This window comes from Oryzias latipes, chromosome 10 (assembly GCF_002234675.1).
Source record: "Oryzias latipes chromosome 10, ASM223467v1".
Lineage (NCBI taxonomy): Eukaryota > Metazoa > Chordata > Actinopteri > Beloniformes > Adrianichthyidae > Oryzias > Oryzias latipes.
The window spans coordinates 7448408-7476369 of record NC_019868.2 but is presented as its reverse complement, the minus strand read 5'-3'; the positions used below and the strand labels follow the sequence as shown (position 1 = coordinate 7476369).

General features: G+C 38.1%; 1 protein-coding gene across 1 annotated transcript in view; it reads right to left on the bottom strand.

The window, feature by feature from the left end:
- Positions 1-27962, bottom strand: part of LOC105354845 (GDNF family receptor alpha-4) — a 72925-nt gene that overhangs the window by 18258 nt on the left and 26705 nt on the right. The window contains exons 2-3 of the mRNA XM_023958988.1: positions 412-687; positions 65-145 (exon numbers count right to left, since the gene is read on the bottom strand). Of these exons, the coding sequence (XP_023814756.1) occupies positions 65-145; positions 412-687 (357 nt within the window). The remainder of the gene's footprint in view (positions 1-64; positions 146-411; positions 688-27962) is intronic.

Here is a 27962-nt window from a genome sequence, read left to right as displayed (position 1 = left end):
AATAAAAAAAAAAACTACATTTCTATTATTGAAAATAAAAACAAAAGAACATAAGTCGTCTTGCCTGCTGTTATGGAAGCCAAGCGAACATAGTCGTGATCCCTCTGCACCGTCTCATAGGGATAACTCTCCACTAGGTTGAGACCTAAGACAATACAACATGTAACATTAGTAAAAATGAAAGACTTTGATTTTCTGTTTCCACTATCATTCATTCATTAGTAAGGGCCTTTGTCTGCAGTTGCATAATAATGGAGTTGTCAGGGTCAGAGCATCATTTATGGTGTTTTGGGAATAGATCCTCTACAGGTAAACATTTTAGTAATTTACAGTTGAGTTATTTTGTGCTTTATTTGTCTAATGGAGGACTTTACTGTGTAAATATATCTAAAATTTGGTAAGACCACAGACCATGGATGACTGACTGATGCAAGCTCCAGTAGATGCTCAGGCAATTTTTCTCCTTCTTCATGCCCCGTTTGCACTGGCACCCTCGTAGCGGGCTGGACAGAAGCGCCGACACCGCATTGGCACACTGGCTCCTGGCACCGGGACCGAGCTTCATGCTCCCGTTTCCTGCCACACACTGACGTAAGGTGCGCAGACGCGGACTGCAAGTCTCGTCACTCGAGCAAGAGTCTCCTGCCACCAAACAGTCTGTGCCAGCGAGGGCAACCCGAAGTGAGCCTATGCAAGAAACCAGAGAACAAAAAAAGGCACAAAAACTAAGAGTTTAAAAACTTTTAAATGTCTCAATTTTTCGTATTTCTTTTAATTATAGAGAAAGAGAGAGAAAAATGTATTAGGTATACACTTTTACAACAAAATCAGTTTGTTTCTGACCCATCCCTCACATGGAATGTTAAAGCTTTAGAATGTGTAGGGCACTTAAATCTGCTGGTTCGTCTTTTTGGATAACCTGTTCACTTAAAGCCAAAGTACAAAATCTAAAGTGAAAGAAAGAAACAATGTGGAGAAATCTATTTTGTTCCCATTTATTTGATCCACAGAAAGAAAAAATAGTTTTTTCCTTGTGGCTTCCATTGTCCTATATTCAGTCTATATTACCAATAAGCCTTCCTTCTAAAATTGATCTTGTGGATAGTCTAATTTTTAGATGGATTTCTTCACAGTATTCTAATTTTCTGGAATCCTGTTTTTTTTTCCATAGGAGTGGGTTTAGGGGCTGTCATCTGGACTTAGTTTTTAAAGTTAGAAGACGTTTCACCTCTTATCCTATGAAAGCGATTGTGTAGCATAATCAAAAATAAAAGTCAAAACCAGAAATGCTTTTTCATTTTCAAAATGAAGCTGCATTTTTTGACTCAAAATTAAAATGAAAAAGCAATCCGCCAAAATGCTTTTTCATTTTCTTCCTCAACTCCGCTTATTTTATTTATTTGTTTTAATAAAAATGGCATTTGACATTTCATTTTCAAAAGGTTCTCTGGTAAAAGCAAATTTCATTTAGAAATGTCTAATTTGACGATTAATATGAATTAACACAATTTTTTTTTAATTTTCAAAATGTAACTGCATTGTTGACTCAATTTTAAAATAAAAATTCAATACTTCAAAATGCTTTTTCATTTTCTACTTAAAAACCGCTTATTCTGTGTCATATTTAAAACGAAAATGCAAAGAGGGGATTGCATTTTCATTTTAACATCCACCCTGCGAACACTGTTGCATATCTCAATTCGACTTAGCATTTCCAGAGGGGAGGCGGGGCGATGACGTCAGTGCTATCACCGTGTGTCTGGCTGGATGCCGAAAGGCACAGACTGTCTAGGAGCAGTGTGGACAGGCTTGCAGCCTAGTGTTAGCGGCAGGGGAGAGTGCTTTGTGACAGTTTTGAACTCCTGATGATTGTACACAGCTTCTCGGGACCACGTAGCAGCATTTCTGCCTTATGCATTCCAGAATTTGGGACAGAGTTAATGCGGAGCTAAACCCGGCCCGCTAGCCCAGAGACAGCTAGTCCAGGGAAGCGCCGAAGCGCGGGAGGAGGAAATGCTGCTAGGCAGACCTGAGAAACTCTAAACCATCATATGAATTTGTGTTTTGAGTCGTGTCCAGACAAAATAAAGGCTGATGTAATTCTCACATATTTACATCTAAGATGCTCATTGTTGAGTTTTAAGTACCTTCACGGCTAATGTTTTTAGCACATATTAGCCTAATGCTAACCTGTCTTTTGGGTCCTTCCTTGCAGCAAAGAAAAAAGCACTGACCGCACGGATTTAAAAATAAAATATCCCTAAAATATGAGCGAGCAGGCCCTTAATAATAATCATGACAGTAACAAAAAGCACATTTAGAAGATTGTCTCCTGCAGCTTCGCGCTGATTGCGTGTTGGTCCAACCAGCAAACATTTAGAATGACGAAATCTGCTTTAGCTGTTGATGGGGATCCAGCTGTCATCAAACAGCAAAATCAGTGTACTAGTAACAACTTAGTCCAGATGACAGCCCCTAAACCTACTACTAAGATGGAATCAACCTGGATGAATGAGAGTCTTCCTGTTTCAGTGAGCTTTATGAACTGGAACCCCAATTTATGTAAAAATAAAGAAATACTTGAAGTCAGTTAAACTTTGGGCCCCAAATCTGTCCTCTATAACGGTTTAAACCTTTGAATGAAATTATGGAAGTCAGTACAGTTTTCCATCATATTCTATTTTTATGGAAAGGGTCTGTATCATAGTAAATAATCAGACACTAACAAAATATGTGAAATAATACATAGTATTTTGATGAACAATGATCCAGATGAATAAGAATAAAACCAGGATTCAAGGGCTTTTATTTCTAAATATTTAATATTTCAACTTTTCCATTAAAATGTTTTAAGTGAAACTCCAACAAGCTGCACATCTTAACTTAATTTTTTTTTTACACTTAAAACAAAAAAAAGTGCCAGGTCTGTAAGGGACAGGCTTCTTACTTGTCTGTTGGAGATAAATACTTATTTCCTGCTCAATTATACAAATTAATTTTTCAAAAATCAAACAATGTGATTTCCTTGATCCTTTTTTTTTTATATCTTTCTCACAGGTAAGGTTTACCGATGATGAACATTACAGATAAAACTTATCTTATCATTTTAAGTGGAAATACTTGCAAAATCAGTCACTGACAAAAGTTTTCCCCCGCTGTACATGTCATCGTGTTCTTTATGTCATGCGCTACAGAGGCCAGACTCAAGCCCACCAGGAGTTATGCAACGTTTCACCCAGTGCAGAAAATGCTAAGTAGGCCCATTAAATTAAAACATGTTTCTAACAGAGGAGAAAAAAAGTTTCAACCAATGCCAATGTCCAGAAAGGCCGGACGGTTAGCGAGAAACTCAAGGCTGAAATCTTTGGCCTTCTCCCTGTGGTTGAGCATGCGTGTCTGTCTGCCTGAGTGTCATGAATGCAAACGAGGCACATGACATTTCCAATAAGCCTGTGTCTATGTGCCATCAGGTTCATCCTATCAACCACACGGGTAATCAATGCCTTCTGAAGCTCAGTGAAGTCCTCAACTCCCTGCCACATTAATCACAGGCTGATTAACTGATCAGTTACTCTAAATGCTTCACTCCTGGAGAGATCAATGGGAAATGCAACTTACGGAAATCAGCCACCTTTTCTTTATCTCTAGAAGTGTGTAACACGTTGCATAAAGGTGTTTAAATCTACCATGTCACAAATTCTGAAATAAAGTCCTTTATTTCAGGGGTAACCTTAATTTTTCATTTTTGAAATAAAAGCATTCTGATTTCAAGAACTTTTTTTGTGTGCTGTAGAAAGATAAAAGCAGATGGATTTTATTTTTTAGCTGACTGGAGCTCTTACCTGTGAAAACATCAATTTAAGTCTAATCTAGTTTCTTGATGAAAAAAAAAAAATAGTTTTTTTTATAAGTGATCTGCCTGAGGCCATTTTCCTACACACAGTTAATTACATTTTACATATCACACTGCAGAAGGAATACAACATGGTTCATCTGAGTCTGATTAAATAAATTAGCTGGGTTCAGAAATATGTGGCATTGCAGGCACTTTTTTTAGTCTGAGAACACAATTGTTTTTTAGACTTTTAATAAGGTAAAACTTTTGTTGCTGACAGTTTGTTTCCCATTTGTGTTCGTGGCACTCAGTAACATTTATTAGTAGGCTCATCAATCATTATTTACTTTTTTTCTGCCAAAAACAGGGCAGAAAATGTCAGATTAAAATCAAATCAAAGATCGAAAACTGTTGACAAGTTCCATTACCAAAGACAGATAAAGGACATTTAAATGTGACTCTAAAAAAAAAAAAAACTCCAGGATACTGGAGAGGAGAAAATGTCCTTAGTAGAAACACTAAGGAGCAAAAGTGCAGTTTTAATTTTGGCCATGGGCAGGTACATTAACACTAGATGCTAACTCTTTAAACAGTAGTTTAAGCTTTATTGTTTACATTCTTTTGTAATTGACTACAATAACTGATATGCAGCACTTTAGTAACGTGTTTATGCAATCAATGTAAATCAGCTGATTCTGTTACAGAGAAAAGTGGCTTTGGGCCATTATGCAATGCTTAATGATAGTAATGTGTTGCATATGGTTGCAAAGCCGATGTGTATGTGCTAATAAGCAGTAAAATAAGAAAAAACAAGAAGAAGAAGAAGCCCATCGCTGCTTGTCCAGTGTGAACCCCACGGGCTAAAAGTGTGTTCAAGATCCCGCGTTTAGCACGTTCATGAACACGTGCCGCGTGCCCGGTGAGAATGTAGCTTTAAGTGATTGAGGGTACTTCTTCCGCTGCCTGAATCATAACAGTATTTTAAGTTGAATATATGTTTATTTATACCATGGTCCGGGTGAATACTCGATTCTGATTGGCTGCTGGGTGCACATTAAAAAGGGGTAAACCACAGTGATAACGTCAAGGTGAAAAAAGAAGTTCCGGTCACCTAACTTAAATGTTTCGTATCACTGCGCCGGCTTCTTTAAAACAACCTTTTGCTTAATCATTTGGACAAAAACAAGCGGTAAGAGGTGAATTTTCTCTCTGAACTGATGCTTTATTCAACCCATCGGAAAGATCAGCATATGTATATCGCCAAATCTTGACTGCAGCGGTGGTGCGGTGCGACGCGGACTATTTGTTACGTGGTGCGGCGTAACAAATAGTTCGCTTTTTGTGAGAAAAGCGATCCAAATCGGAAAAAAAAAGAAGTGCGTTATTACTTCGCGGAGGCAACCGTCCGACGCTTCGCGTCTTACGGTTCAGGCTTCCACGGCGTGCGTTAAAAAGTAATAATGCACACTTCGTCGGCCATTAACCCTTACGTAACAAACCCCTACTGTCCAATTACAGTTAATATTTGCTTTTATGAACCATAAAAAGCAGTTGAAGAGGTCTTTGAATAAATATGCAATTTTTTGTTTTCCTACAGTAGAGACAAATTGTCCAGATTTCACTTGTTTCTTGGGTATCAGGCAAACTTTTCTTTGATCTGCTGTTATGAAGTTGTGTGATGCACAACCATCAGGGACCAAGAGAAGTGGAGCTTTTGGTCTGATCATATCTGGTTACCATGGTAATGTGGGTTGCACCCTTCAAATCTGCTATAATTGAAGCAGCTGTGCGAACATTGTCTCTGTTGCGTTTCTGGTCTGTCCCCTGTGCACTTTGGCACCCAGGAGAGTAGTTTGTCCCATCATCCCTGTGTAGAGTAGTTCATCCAAGATTTGGGCATTTAGGCCCCATCCTTCCTCACTTAGACCTTGTAAAAATTAAAATTGCAAAAGTAAAATCAGATTAAGCTTTGACCAATCAGAGATTTGGTCATGAAACAAAAGTAGAAAAGAAAAAGAAGAAAGAATCCTTTCCTTGCTTTTCCAATGTAATCATTACTTCATTAATGTGATTTAGAAAAAAATCAGCACAATGTCTTTCACCTATGTCTTCAGACTAATATGTTAAATATATTGGTGCTGCTGTGTTAATGTTTGAGAACAATTTACATTAAATATTATTTATTGATTGAATTATTTTTCTCTGCATCAAATGGTTCAGTTGTTCAAAAATATTTCTAGTCTAAATAAGGACTGTTAGATTTTTATTTTATTTCAGGCACTTTAGGCTTTTTTCTGTTTTAGATTATAACAGGGATTCTGTGTGGCAAAATAAAGTTCTTATTTGTTGAAGGTGATTTATATTGTTGTTGTTTTTTGTTGATGTTGCAAAGGAAACAATTTTAGGTTTACTTATAAAATTTTTATAGGTACTGATCGTATTTATAGATTGATAGGTTTAGTCTAAGAATGCAGCTTCTGGTAACCTAGCAACATTTACACCCAGAATCAAGCTCAGTTTTTTGTTTTTAACTAACAGTACCAAATAATATCAAAGCTCACTGGATGCGTTTCAGCTGTTTTTTACAGCTAAAATGCAAAATTGACCATGAGAACTGGCTTTTTAAATCCTGCTTGAACTGAAAATGACTAGTTTATGTTACTGCAAAATGCAAATGTAAAACCTATGTGTCTTATTTGGAACGCAAGTGTTGTGGTGCTAAGAGCTAAGAGAACGGCAACCAGAACTCTTCAGAAGGATCCCAGGAGAAAGCTGCAAAGTTGTAGACTTTAATTGAGTCCTACAGCAGGAGTTGGACAGCAACAGCATGGTGCTTGACAGTACCACTGCAGCTTCAATTCAGGTCTCCTGGAACTTGGAAAAACTCTGACACAATTAAAGCCACCCTGGCCATTGTGAAGGAGGTATGACAGTTTTAAACCACTTTTGCATTTACTTTCTGGTCATATACTACTATTTTCAGTGAATTCTAACGTCTGCAGGACTAAGATTCTTGCTAAGACAGATGATAAGATGTCTGCAGAAGTAAACAAACCAACAGGCAATGCTGATAATGAAGGTTTGTGAGTATAGAGTATAGAGAAGCTTTTCACCTTATTGTCATTAGCAGCACACAAAACTGGAAAATTTGTCTTTCCAAAAGTAATTTTTTTATAAGGACAACGGTCCTAATGTGGAAAAATTGTGACAGATGGGGCTTCATGAAAGCTAAAGTTAGGGGTTTGGTCCTCACAAAAAGCATTTCTTTGAGTTCAAAGGCATCAGAGTTTCCAAAAGCAACAAGCAGAAGAGGGCAGAGACACACTTAAATCTCTTTTAAGCAACTTCACGGCTGACATCTTCCTCCTTCTGAGTGACATGTTTGAACATCTGAATGACACAAATATGGGATTACAAGGCAGAAACCTAACCATCATCAAAGTCATTGAACAAATCAAAGTGTTTCAAATGAAGCAAAATATTTTTAGAACCAACTTGCGCACTGGCTGAATGCAGCACTTTTTTTTTAAATCAGCAAAAGCATCTCAAGTCCCTCACAGATAACATCTGTGGGGACAGATTATTGACTGAATAAGAGAACTGGAGCCAGTGAGTGTGACATCAGCCATAGAAAAAGATTTACTTCAAACACAAATGAAATTACGTGAATTTAGTCGCCAGTTTTTTGCAATACGGATGCCGCCAGATGTTCTCAGCAGTGATTAATCCTCACCTATCAGGCGTGAGCTAGTTGGAAGTCGACACCCCCTTCCACTGAAAGTGGGCTAAATGTATGTTGTTAATTAAACGTTTTGAATGTGATGTGGGGGTCAGCAGGCACCACCGACTTTTACTGAGGCATCTGATTGGTCAGTTTATAACTTGATTAACTTGAGCAAAAAAAAGAGGGGGATTATCAAGGACAAGTCAAATAAATGTAGCTGTTAAGGTTTCAGTTTCTTTGCTTTTGTGTTTTGATTCTCTTTTTTTTTGTCATGTTTTGAGTTCGTTTCCTGTTTTATTTTGAAAATCTTCCTGTTATGTTGTTTCGAGTTTTACTTTTGGTCCCCATCTGCCCTCATTGTTTCCACCTGTTTCGTCTGTTCTGTATGTATTTAAGTCCTGTCTTTCCCTTCCTCCTGTGCTGCTCCATAAGTTAATGTTCCCCTGTTTCCAGTGTGTATAAGATTTCGAGTTTCGAGTTTGCCTTCCTAATGCAGTGGTTTTGGTTTGTAGTTTGTTTAGTTATTTAATTTCCTGTTCCTGAAACCTTCTGCCTCCTCCTGGGTACTTCCCTCATTCTCCCTTGTGACAGTAGCAGAGCAAGAAAAAACGTGAGTTATGGATTTTGGCTTTTTGCAGCCAGAATGTACTTCCTATTTGAGGAAGGAAGGGTCACTCAGTCCAGTTTTCATTTGCAGTCAATGGTATAGATTTCATCAGGAGGTGGCTGTCATTTGCCTCTATCAATTACAATGGAGCAGAGACTATGCACAAACAGGCCTGAGAAGTTATGGATTCATGTCACCAAACATCACCTCCCCAATATTAGAAAAGCAGGGATTGTTGTGCTCATACGTTTGGGTCAACGTTCATTAATGGACAGCTTTTTTTATATAAAAATCAAATAGACAGCAGCACTGCTGTTTAATCCCACCAGCCAAGGGGAAAAAAATATTTTTTTACATAAAGAAAAACAAATTCAGAGTTAAAACAATATGTTTGAGTCATGACTGAGCCACTAACCCTTTGTTCAAACCGATGATTTAACTCAGCATTCAAGTCACCGGTAGACCTTTTTTATGGTTTATACATTTTAATCATTTCTCCAGTGAAGTGTGCTGGGATGCTTTAGGACTTTTGCAAAAAGAAAACAAATATATTTTTTTAAACTGTGGACTTTTTGGAATCACTTGGAGATGTAGCTATTATGTGTAATTAACTTATCGGGATTTTACATGTACAGTATATATATATAAATATATATAATAGAAAAAGCTTCCTTTTTTTAATTTTGTACAACATTGGAAAAAAAATAGTAGGAAAGCTAATTCAATGGAATTGCTATGTACTTTTTTTTTAATTTTAACCCTTTAACTGCCTGCTAAACTAAACTGTACAGCACATTTGGAAAACATACTATTAAAAACATTGTTTGTATATATTAATCCCCCAAAACAATAAGCAGAGGGAAAAAAAATATTGATTTTGTTTTGGTTGGGTGGTTAAAGGGTTAAGCACTCTGAAATACATGACCATTAGGTTAATGTACTTGGATAATATATAAGTGGTTTATGAAAAAATACATATTAAGTTGCAAAGCCTGTACCAAACTGATTGCAATAAAAAAACAATTTTTAGACTTTAGGAAGAGATGATACAATCCTTAGTTACCCATTTCTGTAAACTGTCTTCATCAGATGTTATAAACTATCATTTTTGCTTCCATATTTTGTTTTACAAAAACATTACATTTTTTGTCAGTACTTTACCATTCATCATGTCTGATTGAGTAAAATGTTGTGGTTTGAGAACCTGGCCCAATTGAGAGTATCCATTCATGACTTCAGGCAAAACAGAATCAATAGTTGTGGAGCCAAAAAAAAGCCAAACTGCAACATTTAGGAAATGTATCATAAGTTGAAAAACTCTACAGCAAATCATAAAAAAAGCAATGAAAACCTCCTAGCCATGTGCAAAACACTAACATTTACTGTTTGTATGCAGAAGTTGACGCCAAGAGTGCCACAAACCATTACAAGAAATGGGGACAAATGTATGTTTTATTTAGATTTGAGCGCTTTTGCCAATAAAAGTTAATGAATTTCTGTTTTAGTATTATTTTTATTTTGTCTAAAACATGAAGCAAAATTTCAACGTGTTCATCAGGCAAAAAAAATGAATGAAAAGTAGTTTTCTGTTGAGTTGTTTCTTATGTGCTCCATTATTGTGTCTCTGATGCCTGTTTCCCTAATGGGGTTTGAACCTGCATTGGTGCTCATTCGCTCAAAAGCTCACAGGCGTACATAACCTAAAACACTGCACAAGAATTAACATTTAAGTGAAACACAAATATACCTAATCCTAGCCAGAATGGAGCGTCTGCGGGGAGTTAAGCCCCTCTGGGCAGATCCTGTTACACGCACACCAGTCAAAGAGACAAGGAGTAAAGTCCACACAGATTTCTTATGGTCGATAGTAAAGAGCCTTAAATAAAACAGGCAGTCTAGAGTTTCCCTTTAACAGAACCTCTAAATTCACTGCAGGAATTTTCTTTTATGGTTCTGGTCCACCTGGATCAGCGAAGCACCTGTCCCGTCAGGTGAGAGGAAAAAACAATATATAACTTCTAAATCCTGTAAATGAAAGTTTAAACCACAGTGGCAGAATAACCTCAACTTGAACCAGTTGCAGAAGAGCCCGTACACTTTTGATTTTTAAAAATGCATTTAACTTTGCATTGAAGTTTATTCTTTCCCTCCCACTGTGTGAGCCTGCAGCATGAGTCCAACAAAGAAGAAAAACACTGACCACTGCTGGCACCTGAAGCAGTTTTGCCTATTGTTGCCCCACACATTATAATTCTGCTCACAGTCTGATCCATCTTCTCCTGACAGGCAAGAAAAATCATTGAGGTCAAAGGAGTGAAGAAACGGACCAACAAGCTGAAGCTCCAGGACTTCTTTGACCATAAACACTGGCATATTTCCCACAGTTACACTTTTATGTGAAAAAAAAACCTCAATAAAAGTTTTAGCTCACAAAAAAGTTCATACATCTTTTTTTGAGTCTTGAAAGGTCAGTTACACAACTTTTTGCAAACTCACTATGTAAAAAAAATATTCCCAATCTGTTTTTGCAGCACCAGGAACATACTGTAATTATACTACTTTCCATTTCCAACTCAAGTTTATAACATATTTGTAACCATTGCACAAGAGAAACTATGGATCAAATTAAAACCATACCCTATAACATTTGAAAAGTTTGGGGTCATGCATTATCCCCACCTGATTCTTCCTTAAGTTCAGACGTTGCTGGAGCTTTTCCTTAAAGTCCCACTCTGATCATCTAATCATCCTTTTGTAAAAGCATTCCCATTTGTCTTTTAATTATGATTATACTGTCTTTAGCCAAAATCTAAAACCAGTGTCGTCTTCTAAAACATAAGTTCTGCAGAGCAGCAGTAGTTCGTTAGAAGCTTACAGCCTCTAACAACCCCAAGCTAACGTTAGCAGTGCTATAAAAATGGCGAGCAATATTGGAGCTGTCAGCACAGCCGAGGAAAACAAAGACCTATATAGATCCAGTCATCTATAAGTGGATGCATCAGAATGGAGCAGAGCGGGTTGTGGCCTGCCGATTGTAGTTTGGCGTAGCAACTCAGAGCTTTTTCCAATTGGGTTTTTTCCCCTGCTCCTGATTTGCCACAATTTGAATAAAGAAATACTCAAAATTGCTAATTCAATCTCAATCACCTTAATGTATGTCCTCCATCGTTAGTATATAGTATGACCTATTCACAGAATACCGCAAATAGGTTACCAGTCCAACACAGTGCCACATCCACTCAATCCGTATGAGAACAATTTAGAGAAACAAATCTGGCTATGAAACCATGGCAGGAAGACGGAGAGCTCAGAAAATGAAAGTCATCCACTGGAAAACATGCAAACGCCACACAGAAACGTGCAAAGCAGTACTTCGTACTGTTCTTGTCATTATAATTAAAAACAAGGTCTTTATATGTTAGTTTACCACAGAGTAATGCAGCATAAATGTTATATACAGGGCTTTACTACCTTCTTGGAAGGCCCAAAGCGCTTCAAATACCATTCACCCATCTACACACACATTAAAAAAATGATGATGGTGGGTCCACTGTCAAACACTGGCGCCAACCTGTAACCACTAGGAGCATTGTGGGGTTCGGTGTTTTGCCCAAGGACACTTTGACACATGGGTGGCGGGTTAAGGCACAGGCAATTACACGGGGCGCAAATTTAAAGGGGGAGGGAAGAAAAACAAATTGTGCCACTATCGGCTTTACATTATCTGTTATTTCACAGACTTTGGAATGGCCTACAACCTGTAAATTGGCGCCCCCGCAGCTGCGAACGCACTTCTGTCTTTGGGGACGACCCGCAAATGTGTGTGAAGGAAAAGGGGAGGACATCACATTCCAAGCTGAAATTAACTTATTGCTAAAAATGATGCTAAGAGTCTAGTTCTAAAAAATGGACAAAAGAGCAAAGAAAACAGAATGATTTGATTTGTTATTTCTTATTACTAATATTTCCAATTCAGTTAAATTTTATTTATATAGCCCAAATTCACAACAACAGTCATCTCAGTGGGCTTCGTAAGTCTTGTAAGGTATCCATACAATCAAAAGGATCATGAATGCATAGAATTCAATTGGCTAATACTAAAACTTTAACTAGACAGACTAAACTAAACTGGCATCCCTGCCTTTAGACCAGTGCTTTTCAAATAGTGGGACGATGCGATGCCAGGGGAAGCGCGCAGTAGTGGCAGTTTTAGGCACAGATAATACGGACAATTGTCCAGGGCGCAAATTTAACTTCTACCGCTTCAGCCTGCTCTGGGCTGATAAAAGGAATAACTAGATTCAACTTGTGTCTAATATTTGAAATTTTACTATTAAAAATTTAAGAAAATCCTCAGAGCTGAGAGCAACAGGAATATGTGGTTCTACTGAGCTCTGACTGCGAGGTAATCTAGCAATAGTGCTAAAAAGAAATCTTGGATTATTTCCATTCTCTGATATTAAGGTTGAATAGTACTGGGTTCTAGCTCTATGCAGAGCTTTTTTATAATTTTATAGGCTATGTTTCCAGGTATTCAGAGACTGCTCTAAACCGGAGTGGCGCCATTCTCTTTCCAACTTACGGGTTGCTTGTTGAAGAGAACCTGTTTCAGCATTAAACCACGGTGCTACTCGGTTTTCTCTAACAAGATTAGGTTTCAGGGCGGCAACAATATCGAGTGTACTCCTGAGGGCTTGTAAGGCATCATTAACAAACAGGTCATTTATACTGGGACTGATGCTGTGGGAGCTGGTCTTAGAGTATTTGCTCAGAATGTTACTAAGAATTGGTTGAACTGTGAGTTTAAACTCAGACACAGAGCGATCAGATAAGGTAAACTGGAAGGCAATCAGAAAGTGATCAGAAATGATGAGGTTATGAGGAAGGACACTCATCTGGCCAATCTCTATACCAATTAACCCTTGTGCTATCTTAGATGACCCCACCCTTACTTTGACGTGTTATTCCTACCATGACAAAGGTGGATAAAGGTGGAAAGATTTCATGTAATCCATGGACAACAGTGAAGATCACAAATCATTGAAGAAAAAAGGTTCAGAGCACTGTCTAGTGGGTCTAGATGACCCAACTCCCAATGTTAAAGTGCCTAGGATAGCACAAGGGTTACAACAAGGTCCAGGGTGTGCTGTTGACAGTGAGTGGGTTCATTTACATTTTGGGTGAAACCAACATGATCTAATAAAGCTGCCAAAGCATTTCCTAGACAGTCACTGGGGTCATCAACATGAATATTAAAATGGTAAATGGTAAATAGCGTATGCTTATATAGCGCTTTCTACCCCCTTTCGAAGGCCCAAAGCGCTTAACATTCACAGTCCCATTCACCCATGCACACACACATTCACACACTGATGGCGGCTCCGCTGCCGAACATTGGCCCCAACCTCCCACCAGAGGCAAGGTGGGGTTCAGTGTCTTACCCAAGGACACTTCGACACATGGGCGTGCAAGGCTGGAATTGAACCTGCAATTTTACAATCATGGGTCAACCGCCCTACCGCTGCACCATGGCCGCCCCAAATCCTCTATCATTATTTTTTGATCAGAATCTAAAATAGTAGTCGATAGAAAGTCGGAAAATTCTGAATACGGACCGGGTGGGCAATAAATAATTATGAATAAAACAGGTTTTTGAGTTTTCCTGTCTGGGTGATTTAGAGGCAATATGATGCTTTCAAATGAATTATAAACATGCTTGACTTTAGGGCTGAGAAGTAAGCCTAGACTGTGATATTACTGCCAAACCCCCTCCTTTCCCTGAAATCCTGGATTTCTGATAGTTAGCATAAGTGGGGGAGGGTTGCTTCATTCAGTCTAACATAGTCATCCTGTTGGAGCCAAGTTTCTGTTAAGGCTAGACTATGGTTGTGTCAGATAAATGCATCTAGACATTAAAGAAAAACACAATTAGAAACAACAGACCACAACAAGAATCAAGTTTCTCATGCACAAGGGAGAAGAACCAGTGTGACAGAAAACATCCACCACGCTTCTCTTCTCAAAGTTTCTGCCTCTCCTCATGCTGCTTTTATTAAAATTTCAAGTGGGAGGTTACAATTTAAAGACACAGAGAAAAGTTCATTAGGGGGTGTCATATAATGACCCATTTGGTTGGATTCTAAGTACAAACAGTATCCCTTATCAGCTCAGGACAGTGTGTCATAAAATCCCCTCATCCTACCTGGGGATGAGAAGCAGATAAATGAACACACAACTGTTTTCTAAAAAGGTCAATCTGAGTTAACATTTAAACACACATTTAAACAAATGCATTTAAACAATCATAATAATAAAACAATTTCCTTCACAGGTTGTTATCATTGATTGACTCATTGACTAAGAGGGACTTAGAGGAAATGGATCTAATGTTTGATAAACCACATTTAATGACATCATAATTCTGCTTGTGAGTACTGGTGTCTGTCACTTTAAGGTTTCTGTGACACGCTCCTTTCTCTTGTTTTTCAGCACATAAGCTAAAGCTAGGAACTGCTCGACTTTCCCTACATGGGTTTTGCACCAGCACTAACCCTAAGGGAGGCTCAGAGGAGCGTTTTACACTGCTGCTCTGTGTCCAGGTCTCGTCTCTGGGTTGTCAGGTTGACCGACTAAGGCTAGCAGAAATGTTCCTAGAAAGAAGAGCGGCACCGTCCAGAGTAGGATGAATGCCATCTCTCCGCATGAGACCGGGCTTCCCCCAAAACGCGCTCCAATTATCCATAAAACCAACTGGGCACCATCTAGAAAGCCAGCAGTTAAATGATGAAAAGCAGCTGTGCATTTCACACTGACTAAGTTCGGCAGGGGATCAGAGAAAATTAAAGTGTCGGACATCGTCTTAGCCAATTTACACAACAAAGCTACGTTCAACTTAAGAACCTCTGATTGTCTCCGTCGGGCATCATTACCGCCTGCGTGAATCACAACTTGACGGAACCTGGACTTACTCTGAGCTCACATCCTAAGGTTCCCCTCGTTGTCACCAACTCTGGCCCCCGGATAACACCTGACTGTAGCCACTGGGAGCTCCACGTTTCTAACTACAGAAGAGCCTATAACCAGAGTTGAGGGTTCAGCAGGTGTGTCGCTGAGGGGGGAGAACCTATTACTAACGTGGAGTCTCGGGTGCTCTAAGTTTTTGCGTTTAGCACTACCGGTACAAACCCTCCCTGTGTGCTTGCCGGCTGCTAGGAAGGCGCTGGGGTGCTAACTAGGTTCGCGCTGGCAGCGCGGCCCTCGCTACGATTAACGACCTGGCTAGCCGGCTTAGCTTCCACTGTGCGGAGCCGCGCTTCTAACTGCATTTCCAGGCTTTGTTTGTTTTGTTCTTCAGCATGTTCATATTTGAATAATTTTGACAGAACATGTTTTTATGAGGAGCAAAATATTATACATTATTAAAGGTTTAACTTGATTTAATCTGAATAAATATTCCTATCTGTCATTATTCACATTTATCTTCAAAAAGTTAAGTTTTAAAGGTTTAAAAATTTTAAAAGTTTTTAGCGTTAGTGTGTTCAGTAAATGTTTATCTTTTTCGGCCTGCAACCTAAAGCGTGTTTTGGATTTAGACCCCCTTTGCGACTGAGTTTGACAATGTAATACGAGTTTATGATATTCATTTTGTGTGTGTTTGTAGGTGTGTGTGTGTGGGGGGGTGTTACTGGCCCGGGGAGTAAGTTAGTGTAGAACCGTGACTGCCTATAAGGCAGTGCCTTTTGAATTACATGGGCTTCTAAGAAGGAAGATCAGAACATAACTTGGAGACAACGTGAATTTCCAGTTATTCAAAATTATAAAAACAACAATTTTATATTAAAGGGTAAATGAAAAGTATCAAAATATCCTGAAAATCTCATTCCCATAACTGTTTATTTACCTCCTCTAATAGAGTTTATAGAGTTCCTGCCTTAGGGCAGAAAGCTCCTACAGTAGTCACATTTTTCTTTTTTTATGTTAATTTTAAATTTAGTACTTTTTTGTTTGTTTGTTTGATCGGAAACATTAATTAAGATGCATTAGCAGTAATCTAGACTGTGTGACCAACCTCTCCTAACTGAGCAGACTCACATTGACATTGAGCACAAAAATCCAAAAAGTACATGTTAAAAATAGATACACAATTTGTATCTGTCTATTATCAGATTGAATTAGAGGAAGTGGGCATGTTAATGTTATTTTCAAAATACCAGAAAAGTAGAAAGAAATCAAAATACTGACTTTTGATCTGTTCTTTTTTTTTAAAACATTGCGGTATCAACAGTTGCAGCTAATGTTGAAACTAACATCTTTGTAAAAACATGTAACATATTGCGTCTTAAACATGTGACTTCCATTTCCTTTTTTTTTTTTTTTGTGCTGGAAGGACATAAACCTACATAGTTGTAATGGATAAAGGTGGATTCCGTTTTTTGGGGAACATGTCCTCATGTTGTTTAGAATTTTCTTTATCTGATAACAGACATCGGATTATCCTGCATACATGTTTCATCATATAAATCGGATAACTCAAGGATTCCGAATTCCGTGGTCAAACATTAGATGATCAAGTTAACAGGCTCAATAATGTTAAATCCACAAGACTTCAAGACGTCCAATATAAACAAATATAAAAACCACAAATGTCCTGTGGGAACTGGGAATTCATGTGAACTGACCTGTTGACTGAAGATTCAGATTATCCTCCACCCTCTGTAATCCACACACGAACACAACCTAAACTTGAGTGGAGATTAAATATTTGCCATCTCACTCTGTTGCTCACATTTACATAAGAAGAGCCATAACTTTTTAACTTTTAACTTTTTGTGTTGTTTTAAAGACAGGAATGACTGGTCTCAGGTTTTTGTTTTTTAGCACAGACTCTATGTCACAATAAAAAGATTGCTTTACCTTCACTTTGAAAGGGTGACACTATCAGGCATCAACTGTGTGTAATGGCTGCAATAAACATTTCAGAGCACAGTCCTTTGCTTGTCGATGGAGAGAGCCTGACGCTTCAATCTCTTGCTTGCCGATTGAAAGTGGGAAAGAGAAGAACCTGCCAGCCAGCGCAAACAAATGACCAGCCTCTCCAAATAAATAAATGATACAGAAAGAGTGCCTGCAAAGGGCACCTTTTTGATTCGAGACATGTTACACGTAAAAAATGGCTAAAGGTTAACTTCATTTTTATGAAATTACCTTTATAAAAATGGTCTCGACCAGAAATCTTAAGACCATAGCTTAAAAATTATTATTTAACCCTTTCAAGCCACATGTCACTAATTAGCAACAGACCGTTTAATTTAGGAAAAACAGAATTTTTTTCTTTTATTGAAAATAAATTCAGGCATGAAGGAGGTAAAGGAAGAATAGTCAATTTTAAGGAGCAGTTTAAAATTCCTTTAGGAGATCATGTCCATGCATCATATTTGAAGGTGGTATTTTGTTATAATACAAGTCCTATCTTTAGGAATAAAGGTTTTTTTCTTTGTCAATTTTATTGTCTCCCAACTGAAGCAATTTCAAAATAAAATGTCCTAAACACATTGGTCTGTAATTTTAGGTGTGTAGAGGTGAGGATTTGCATTCAACACCTGGTCTTTAAACAAAAGGTTGTTAATATTTTAGTTTGTATGACATCACTGTCAGATTTAGAAAAACAAAACATGGTTTGCTTACTCATTAGCACAGAAAAAATGAATCCACAGTAATGCATTTTAAATGATTATATTGGCATTCTTGGACATTAAAACAACAATTTTACACAGAAAAATAGAAAAAAAAATTATGCACAATGCAACTTTTTCCAGATTTTTGTAATCCGAAAATAAAAAAAAATGAAAATTAAAGGCTTTTATTTCACTGGCCATGGCATTTAAAAAAAAATAAGGATAAATATGTCATGGTTTGGGTTTCTTTGTATTATTTTTTGCTTCCGTTTTGGTCTTTGTCATGATTTGAGTTTCGTTTCCTGCTTTATTTTGAAGGTTTCCTGCATGTCATGTTTTTGAGTTTTACTGCCCTGGTTCCAATCTTTCCTGATCGTTGTCACCTGTATCTTGTCAGTCCTGTCCGTATACAAGTCTTCTGCCCTGACTGTCTTCTGCCACGGTTTTGCTGTTTAGCTCACAGTAAGTTTAAGTTTTGTTTCCCTGCTCTGCAGCGCTTTTTGTTAAGTAATAAACCCCTTGCCCTTGAACTGTGTGCCTCCTGTGTCCGTGTTTTGGGTCCTTCATGCTCACCAGCCCTCCCCACCTGACAAAATACTCCAGATGTTAATGATTTGGATTAATGGTAAATTTTTCATTTAAATTACGAACAAACTATAATCATAGTCATAAAAAAATTACTGAAAGGCACATACCTTTTTACTATACCAAAGGAAATTTAAAGCTCACTTAATGCTAAAAAGGCAAAAAAATTATTAAATTGAAAGACAATACATATGAAGTAATAGGTTAGGCAGTATGAAACAAATAGAAATTGTATACTTTTGGTCAAAATATGTGTAAACCTGTAGTATTTAGACTACCCTGCTGTCAGCTATTTAACTTTGTCTAACTTAAAAGGAGAAGTTTATCTGAATCTGATCTCTATGATCCTGCAATGCACTTTTATGTTCTTTTTCTTTCCCCTTGTTATGTTTGACCTGCTCCTTACCGCCTGTGGTTGTGGTATGTGGGGTATGTGAACCACTTTTCTACTGTTGCAAGTCCCAGTTGTAATGTTAGAACAAATAAAAACGACCCACAGGTACAAGTTTTGAACGCAGGACAACAAAACGCGCAGAAATATGCATTTACATAGACTTTTCATTGTAAGTGGCCATTTGAACGTGTTGTGGTAGGTGGTTTGAACGTAGCTTAAGACCAGAACATGCTAGAAACTTCCCCTAGCATGCAGTTTGAAACATGCAATATTTAAAACGTACACGTGCCTAAACAAAGCATTAACTTATCCATTCTTGAAAAAGGTGAGCTATTATTTTATCTTAAAAAAAGTCTACTCAACATGGAGAAAAAAATGTCCAAAAAGGAAGAGATGCAGAGTAGTGTGAGCACAGATGCAGTCATAGGCTGACACAGGTGGAAACCATCATGACAGGTCAGAGAAACGCAGACACGGGGGGTCAAGCAAGACATTACACACAAGGGACATGTAATAAAACAGAACCAACCAGCTGGGTTTAATAATCACTTTAATACATGGGGGGTGGTTGCTGAGTGAGCAAAGTGGTTGTTCTCGTTGTTCTCAGTGACTTGTGTCAGGTTTTTGAAATTACGGGGAGCCTTTTTCTGAAAAGCAGCTATAAATATTTGCAGCCAGGGCCTTCAGGGAGTGATGAAGTGTTATCACTGTCAAGTCTGATGTTGTGGCAAGAGGGTCTGCCATCTGTGGCTGCTACCCAACACCCTGTACAGGCCAGAGGAAGGGCCTCACATTCCTGATTGATGGATGCTTTTACTGATGAGACTACATAATGGCCTTCTGTCTTTGCAGACTCCCAGCACGCCCCTGCAGTCTCAGAAAAACGCAGCAGAAGCAACCAAACTGGGAGGCTCTCACACACGTGTGTTGACATTTGACTCTCAGGCAGATCTGCTATTTAATGCTGTCGTTAAGAGATAGTCACTGCGTTTACACGTCAGCCTGTCAAAGTTCAATTAGTGTAACATTTTTCAGGCCTTCACAAGAAAATATATCAATGATGATAGATTGATGTTGGCAGTGTGCAGCAAAAAAAAAGAAATTATGCCTTTATTACAACTGCCCTTATGGATGGATATGGGCTGTCTGAGGGCAAAAATTAGGCAAATCTGTACAGGGCACGCAGGTGGCCTAAACAAAATATCAAGAGCGTAGACCACCTGTTAAGCCTGTGGGGCGTAAATGTCCGTGCTCATTTTTTCTGTGGTGGACAGGTCGTAGTAAACACTTAAACAACACCTCATGGAAGGAACGTTGAAGTAGGTGAGGCGCAGGCATGTCGTACAGATTTTTCTTTTTTCAATCCTCCCAAAACCTGCATACTGCGCCGAGAACCCATTAGTACTGTTCAAGAGAAAGGTGTTCACTCAAAGTCAGTTATACTAAATAAAAATAATCTGCAAAACACAAAATCTACAAACGATATTTGTCTAATTTATTGTCAAGTTATTCATATTACGTGATATAAAACAGATAATCTTATTAAAAATGAATAGAGACATTTAGTATAATAAAAATGTCTAAATAAATAGAATTTAACTTTCACAAGGTTCTTTAAGAAATACTCAAAGTGGCTTTTTAAAGGGCCTAATGAGATAATTCTTAACTTCAAAGATTGCCATTAAATCAACCGATGACATGTCTACATGTCTGAGTCTCTTACTCGCCCTTTTTCCTCCTCATTTTTAGTGTTGTGTCAAAAACTCAAAATGATGTGAAAAAGAAATAGGAAAAAAGATGATTCGCCTCGATGATCCATTCTTATTGGAAAATGGAAAAAATGCGGGTCAGTTTAACCATAAGCCAACCTCATTGTTGTTGATTGTGAAGTAGATGACTCCATTATGGATTGCGAGAGGAGAGGACACGGAGATCTGGAGCAGCTCAGTTATATGAATTCAAGGCAAGGCTTCATTCAAGCAGATCAGAAGTCTAGAGATCAAGAGGATCAGGAGCCTTCACTCAAAATAAGCTTTGATATAAAGACAGCACATGTCTTAGTGATAAATATGAAGTACTCATGAAAAAAAAATCTTCCTTTTCTTATTGCCTGACCAGGTGTCATAATATTTGCTTGTCAGAGACAGATTTTCAAGTATGAAAGATATGTAAAAGTCACTGCTGGATGGTCAAAGATCTGAAGAGGTACTTTTCATTTTCACAGCTGTCCGTCATGCTGGAGGTCCGGTAGAGGAAGAGCTAGATGGACAGTCAGCGCAATCAGGAACAGGACTGCCTCTTAATATTTTGCATTTTCTTTTCGAAAGTCACAATAAGTCATTTAATTTATAAAGCATCACGAATGTGTTACAAATTATTTTAGATTTTAGATTAGATCTCTGCTTTAATTTAGGAAGAAATTGATGTTTTCTTTTTCCAACATATTGATAGTCTGTAGTTTTTTGATAAAAGTTTATCAGAATCAGAAGTCTGCTTGAATAAACATGAACTATCTAAACTAAGAGGTTTATGGGTAAATGACTTTTGTATGAAATAATTTTCTCTTTTTACTCATCTGAGTTTGGACCCCAAAGACAATACAAAAGTAACAACAGCCTGATTAATTTCTACTCCAAAATTCATAGTTACTCAGTGAAACAGACTGCCTGCATGATGGCTCGCAGGGCCAAACACAAGTAAAGCTGCAGCGTAATTGAACATGGGGCTTCATTAACCATGCATGCAGCTTCTGCAAAGGCAGTGATAAAGACCACAAAACTGCTCAGAGACAGTCTAAAATTGGTCTGTGGGTAAAATGACAACACAAATTTGACAAAAAGCCATGCACAAACAAGAAGTGTTGCAAGTAGGATTCCACAACCTTTCAATGTAGTTTATCTGTTTATGTGTACTTCATGGCAGTAAAATATAACCTAAATTCCTTGTTTTCTTTTTTGTTTTTACCAGAACTAACAAATTCACTCTTTGCGATATTGTAAATTTGATATTGTGGATACATGTGTATCAAGCAGCTTCATTAGGGCACAGATTGTTCAGTCTTGATGATTTCTGTGTATGTGTGCATTTCTTTTTTGATTTATTGGATAAAATAATTCAAACGTGGAAGACTAACTCTGGATCGAGTCTATTACATAGATACACGCTAGTCATTTAAAATATAACTGTTTCATTTTTTTTAAATGTCTTCAGTCTCTTTAGATGTTTATAAAAAAAAGAGTTAAGTCCCGAAACCTGAAAGAATCAAAAGGAATCCCTTTTTGTACATAAAAGAAATGGGTTTACAGCATCAAAGCACAGTCTGCAGACTTGAACTACTTTGTGCTGGTTGAAAATGAACTGGAGGGAAGATTAAAGGCAAAGCAGACCTACAAGACCCACACTTTTGTGTTAATTTCTGAAACCGAGTTCGGAAAAACTTGCTGAAAAATGTTAGATCTCTACTGGAGAAACATGGTGACAAACGTTCAGGTACTAAAAAAAGGTTTTAACCATTTGCTTTAACATGTGGAAAGGTAACTTTAGACAGTAGTAAAAAAGGGTACTCTTTTTAATATTATAAAAACAGCATTCTTTGATTTATAGAGTGGTGACCACAAGAACATGTACTCAGCTCTTATGTCTTATCAAAGGTAGACAGGAACGTGAGAGACAAAAAAAGACAGATTGTAGTGTTTTATAATTGTAAGTGCCGTCATCTAGGATGTGGATATCTAAAAGATGTTGTGCGAAACATTTATTCTGAAAATTCACTCAATCCTCTCTGGTTCTTCTCTCCCTTAAAGACTTCCTGCTTGTTGTTCATCATTATCGTGTGACTACAGTTGACAACTAGATTTAGCCCATTGACTGTATGTATGTGAACTGAGCCTTATGTTTCAAACAGGAAGTTCCTGCTGGTTCCAAGTAGCCAAAGTCCTATGGACTTCTATTGTGAAATAAACCACTATTACTCAGTCATTCTATTAATCAAAATCACCAATCTTGTTCTATACTTTTTTTAACATGTTCTTAAAAATCCTTTTTTTTCTTACTATATTTTTTCTGTAGTTCAAGTTATTTATGTTACAAACTGACCAATCAGATGGTGTCTCGTGTCAAATGTTTGACAGGTTCTACTGAGCCCACTTTCAAGTGTTAAGGGTGTGGACTTCTAACAAGCTCACTCCTGATTGGCGAGAGTTGGTACCGTAGAAACGAGGACTCAGACCAACTCTAACCAATCACTGCTTACTGACATCAGCAGTCAAATCCAGGCTGACTCTTCCAGTTAACCAATTAACTCGTATTTACCAGCTGCAACTGAGTTTGAGGTTTAATCAGAGTACATTTTTGTTCAGACTCACACATTTCTTTTAAAAATACAACTTTAAAAATTTAGACAAGAAGTTTGCCCTTTAGCTTTAAGTCAACAGGCTGCACCTGAGTCAGTTGAGCAATTATACCTCATTGACATTTTGTTGCTTCCCTTCAATATTTTCAAACACATAGGCTTTCATTTTATTAGAAAAGATTAACTGTACTAGTAAAGTCCAATATTGTAAACTGACATCTGATTGCATCCATGCTTGAGAAGATGATCCCAGACCTTTAATAACTGCAACCAGTGGCAAAACTGCCTGGTTGTTTTGATTTAAATGGCTTCACTGCCCCGAGACTCCAAATTAAGAGTGTAAAAATGTGTGGGCATGTAAGACCGCAATTGAAATGGCACGTAATCTAATTTCCTTCCTTGATTTAGGCCCAAAGTGCTTTACAGTCACAGTCCCATTGACACACACACATTCACACACTCATAACCCCCCTGATGCTTAGTGATGGATCATGCTCAAAAGCAGTGATTCTAAGAATCGCTGCCTGGTAGGGAGTCAAAAGAGTCGACTCTCAAATGATGGGAGCCGAATATTTTTTTTTTTTTTTTGCTGGGTGCTCTGTGCCTGCTCGTCGAGTTTCAATGTTAAGCCAATGGACAGACACAATCAGATGTCCTGCTGTGAGATCTGAGCTTGGCTGGCAGCAGCGCAATTTCAGAGTTCAAATATCTGAACATTGGTAAGGTTGCCCTGTCGTTTCAACCAATCAGGGACTCTGCTTTACGCACGTAATTTGTTTAGTGACTCTATCAGCAGGTGGAGTACATGGAGCATCCATCCAAGCGTTCTCATTCTGAACTTCCATCCATTTTCTTAACCCACTTAATCCCTTTTCGGGCCGCTGTGATACCGGAGCCCATCCCGGCTACTGTTGGACAAAAGTGGGGTACATCCTGGACAGGCTGCCAGTCTGTTGCAAGGTCCAGGTGGCTAGAGCGAGCTCGCCCGCTACGGTGGCTGACTGGCAGCCAGAGAGAGAGCAACCTTTGAATCAGAGGGTGATTGTTTTTTCTCTGTACCACAACCAGGGTGAGTTACAAAGACTGATTGGCAAAGAAGAACAAATTTAAATGGCTGTAAGCTAGCAGGAGAGAGCGTAAGCAGACAGCTCCGTTATGGGTCACAGAGCTGTCTGCTAACGAGCCAATAATTTAGAAGCAAATTTCTAATGAACTCCTGCCACTCTGCAGAAACTATGTCCAAGAAAAAAGATTCTTAGAAAAAGACATTTCTTTTTTAAAATTTTCCCTAAAAGCGGCATAATCATAAAAGACTATGGGAACACTTTTACAATGGATCAAAAGATGAATGGAGTGGGACTTTAAAGTTGTCATTTAAGTTGTCTATGTTCTAAACATACAAAATAAAGTAGCAAAACACTGATCGCGATCCTGTTTTGCATTTGATCAATTGCATTGCATGTGCTAAATAAATCTGTTTGCATCCATCCTCCCCACTTTTTGTGCATTTTACCCAAAACACTCATTTTGCATGAAAGGTTGACACGTAAAATGCATTGTATAAACTATCTTGCCTGTTAACAAACAGAATGAGGTTAATCAATCAAGTGCATCTTGATTAGTCTTTTTACAAGAACTAATTCAAGGTGGCTGTGGACAGTGGTTACCACAGTTATAGACTTTAATACTAATAGGAACAAAGCTGTCACAAACAATCAAAACCAGACCTGCTATGACAGTTTAAACACGTGCATCCTGCACATGTTCAGGTCAAATGTGGAGCTAAAAGGAAAAAAAAACATGAGAGTCTGTTGGCTGTGAGTTCAGTAGTTCATCTACAGATCTTGCACACGTCAAACTGTCCCTGGTTAAGACACATGGTGTCCCTAGTGGGCCCGTTGGAGTAGAAGTGCTTCAGTTTTGATGGCGAGGAAAAATAAACCACACGTTTTACATATTTTTCCCCTTAAGTGACCGTTACTAAGAGCCTTCATAACAACCCCTTCGTTTACCAGTCACTGACTGATGCCTTCTGCAGATGTGTTCTCTTTGTTGGCTCTCTTGCTTGACTGTACCTCTGCAGACCAACACAGACCTAAGAAACCTTCTGTATTAAGTTGCAAAGCATCAGAACACTGGGGTTCTTTTTCTGTAGCCAAAACTGTATTCAGATTAATGACCCTGATCATTTTTCAATTTGAAAGGATCTTTTTAAAAGGCTAAAAATACATAAAGGGACTACATTGCTAACCAGAGATGTAAAGTAGACTGTAACAGATGCCTGTAACATATTAAAATAGTTCTTGTGAAGTTTGAACAATCAGTTAAGGTTTGATGTTAACTGTGCTCACAACTTTGGATGCAGTAACTGAATTACATTTTTAGCTGCAGCAAACCTTGCAGTACAGTGCTGTCGCTATAGCCCTCATCTATTGCAAGATGTTCGCTGTTTCGCACATTTTTTCAGAGCAATTTTGCATGCATTTTTTTGTTACACTGCATTAGGTTCTGGGTCATGATTGGCTGTACACCATTGTCAATGTTCTGTGTACCTTGAGCAGTACAGAATGCGTTCAGTTTGCCAAATTTACAGAAATCCTCAAGAGCTAGCAGAGCTTTGTCTTCAAAGTAGCCTGAAGGGTTGAACTTTGAGACTTTAAGCAACAGAGAAAAGTGTAAAAAGATTAATGTCTGTCGGAGAAATGTTTATAAAGTGTGTAAGGAGTTTTGTCGTCTTAAATACATCTATCTAATTGTGTGTTATTTCAGAACAAAACTCCCACAACAGACTCGGAAACACTGTACACAATTCTTGATTTGGCCTTAAAACAAAAAAATTAAAAAAGCATTGCAGAACAATGGCAAAAATAGTTTTACGTTCAAATCATATTAATTCAAGATGAATACGTCAAATACAAAGGTTTTATTATTTTTAGATTTTTGTCTTATAATTCTGATCATTAAAAGTTGACAATGCTCAGAGTTTAATAAAATAATCAAGAATGAGCAATCGTCTTCCTTGTTAAATGCACCACAAAAAGTGACACAAATTTGTAATCAATCTTCAGGAAATAAAAAACAATAAATCCCTTTTGGGGTCGCGGGGTTGCCAGAGCCTGTCCTGCCTGCTGTTGGATGAAGGTGGAGTACAAACTGGAAACGTTGCCAGTCTGTCACACTTTAGAGTAACCCATTAACCTATGAAGAATATTTTTTGGACTGTGGGAGGACGATTGAGTGCCTGGAGAAACCCCACACATGCATGGGGAGAGCATGCCAAGTCCACATAGAAAGGACCCAGCTGGGATTCAAACCAGGGCCTTCTTGCTATGAGAGCTCACCACTGTTCCACCGTGCAGACCTATATGTCTTCTATCATAAGAAAAATTCTTCAAGAACTTGTCATTGGAGTGGGTATTTAAAGCATGTTTTTGAACTTTAGGAAGAATTTGAAGAGCCTTAAGAAAACCCACACATTGAGAAGAATGTGCAAACCCCGCCCACAAGGTGCCAGCAGGGATTTGAACCAGGGTCTTCTAGCTGTAAGGAGAGAGAGCGCTAACCACTAAAGCACTAATTTAAAACTAATCTATGCAAAATACGCAAGCATTTTAATTTGGATATAGTTTAAAGGACAACCATATAAAAATAAGGTAAATTGAAACAGTCCAATATTCAATACTAAGCAAGACCAATTAAACTAACGAGGGAACTTTCTGTTTTATTAGCAGATTTAGGCAATTCAGAGTTACCAATTAACCAACCTATGTTTTTGGAGTTTAGGAAGAAGCGAGAATGCTTGGAAAAAACCCACACATGCACAAGGAGTACATGCAAACTCCACACAGAAAGGACCAGGCTGGAATTTAAACCAGGGCCTTTTCTCTGTGAGGTGAGTATGTTAACCACTGAGCCACTGTTCAGCCCCAGATGGGAACACATCTGCAAAAACTTCAGCATTAGGATAATACCACAAGAATAACAAAAATTAGGAGTAGCAGAACAAATCCACAGGATACAGGCTTCCAGTTTATGTGTTCCCATTTCTGTATTAACAATAAACAAATGAACAAGCAGGAGCAGAAATTCTATGGTTTCATGTATGAAAAAAATTACATGCATCAAATCAAGAGACGATAAAATGCTCACTCCTGCCAGTTTTCTTTCATATTGATGTTCACTCTGCATGATTTTCACATAATCTGTTTCCTTCAAAATGAGGAAAGAATTGCAGGCTGGCCAACAGGGATGGCAGAAAAGCTGAGCACACAGCCAGCTCCTCTGCAGTAACCCAGTAAGTGGTGTAGAAATAAAACATTCACACAGTCTGCCGCGTGTTTACATTTCCATCACCTTCCTCATAACAACCCTGAAGCAGAAGAACAAGTGCAAACACTGGATGAGCTGCAAATGTAGGCTGGAGAAGACTTTTAGCAAGAATTTGCTGTTTTTTTCTTTTTACAAGAAGACCAAAACCCATTTATAACTTTGAGATATAACACAAAGATAACATTTTTCATTGCTGTTGTTCATCTTTGCGTCAATCAATATTACAAAAAGGTCAAACTCACGTCCTAAATATAACCTCAAAATAATGCCATTTCAGATGTAATAATAATAATAATAATAATGATAATACACCTGCATAATGCACCTATTAGGACTCTCAAGGCCACTGTACAAATAAAACAGGTAAAACACAATAAATACAGATGGGAGAGGCAGAAATGGGGAGGAGGTGTTACAAAAAAAAAAAGATTTTTTGCACAGATACAGTTTGAGTTTAGATTTG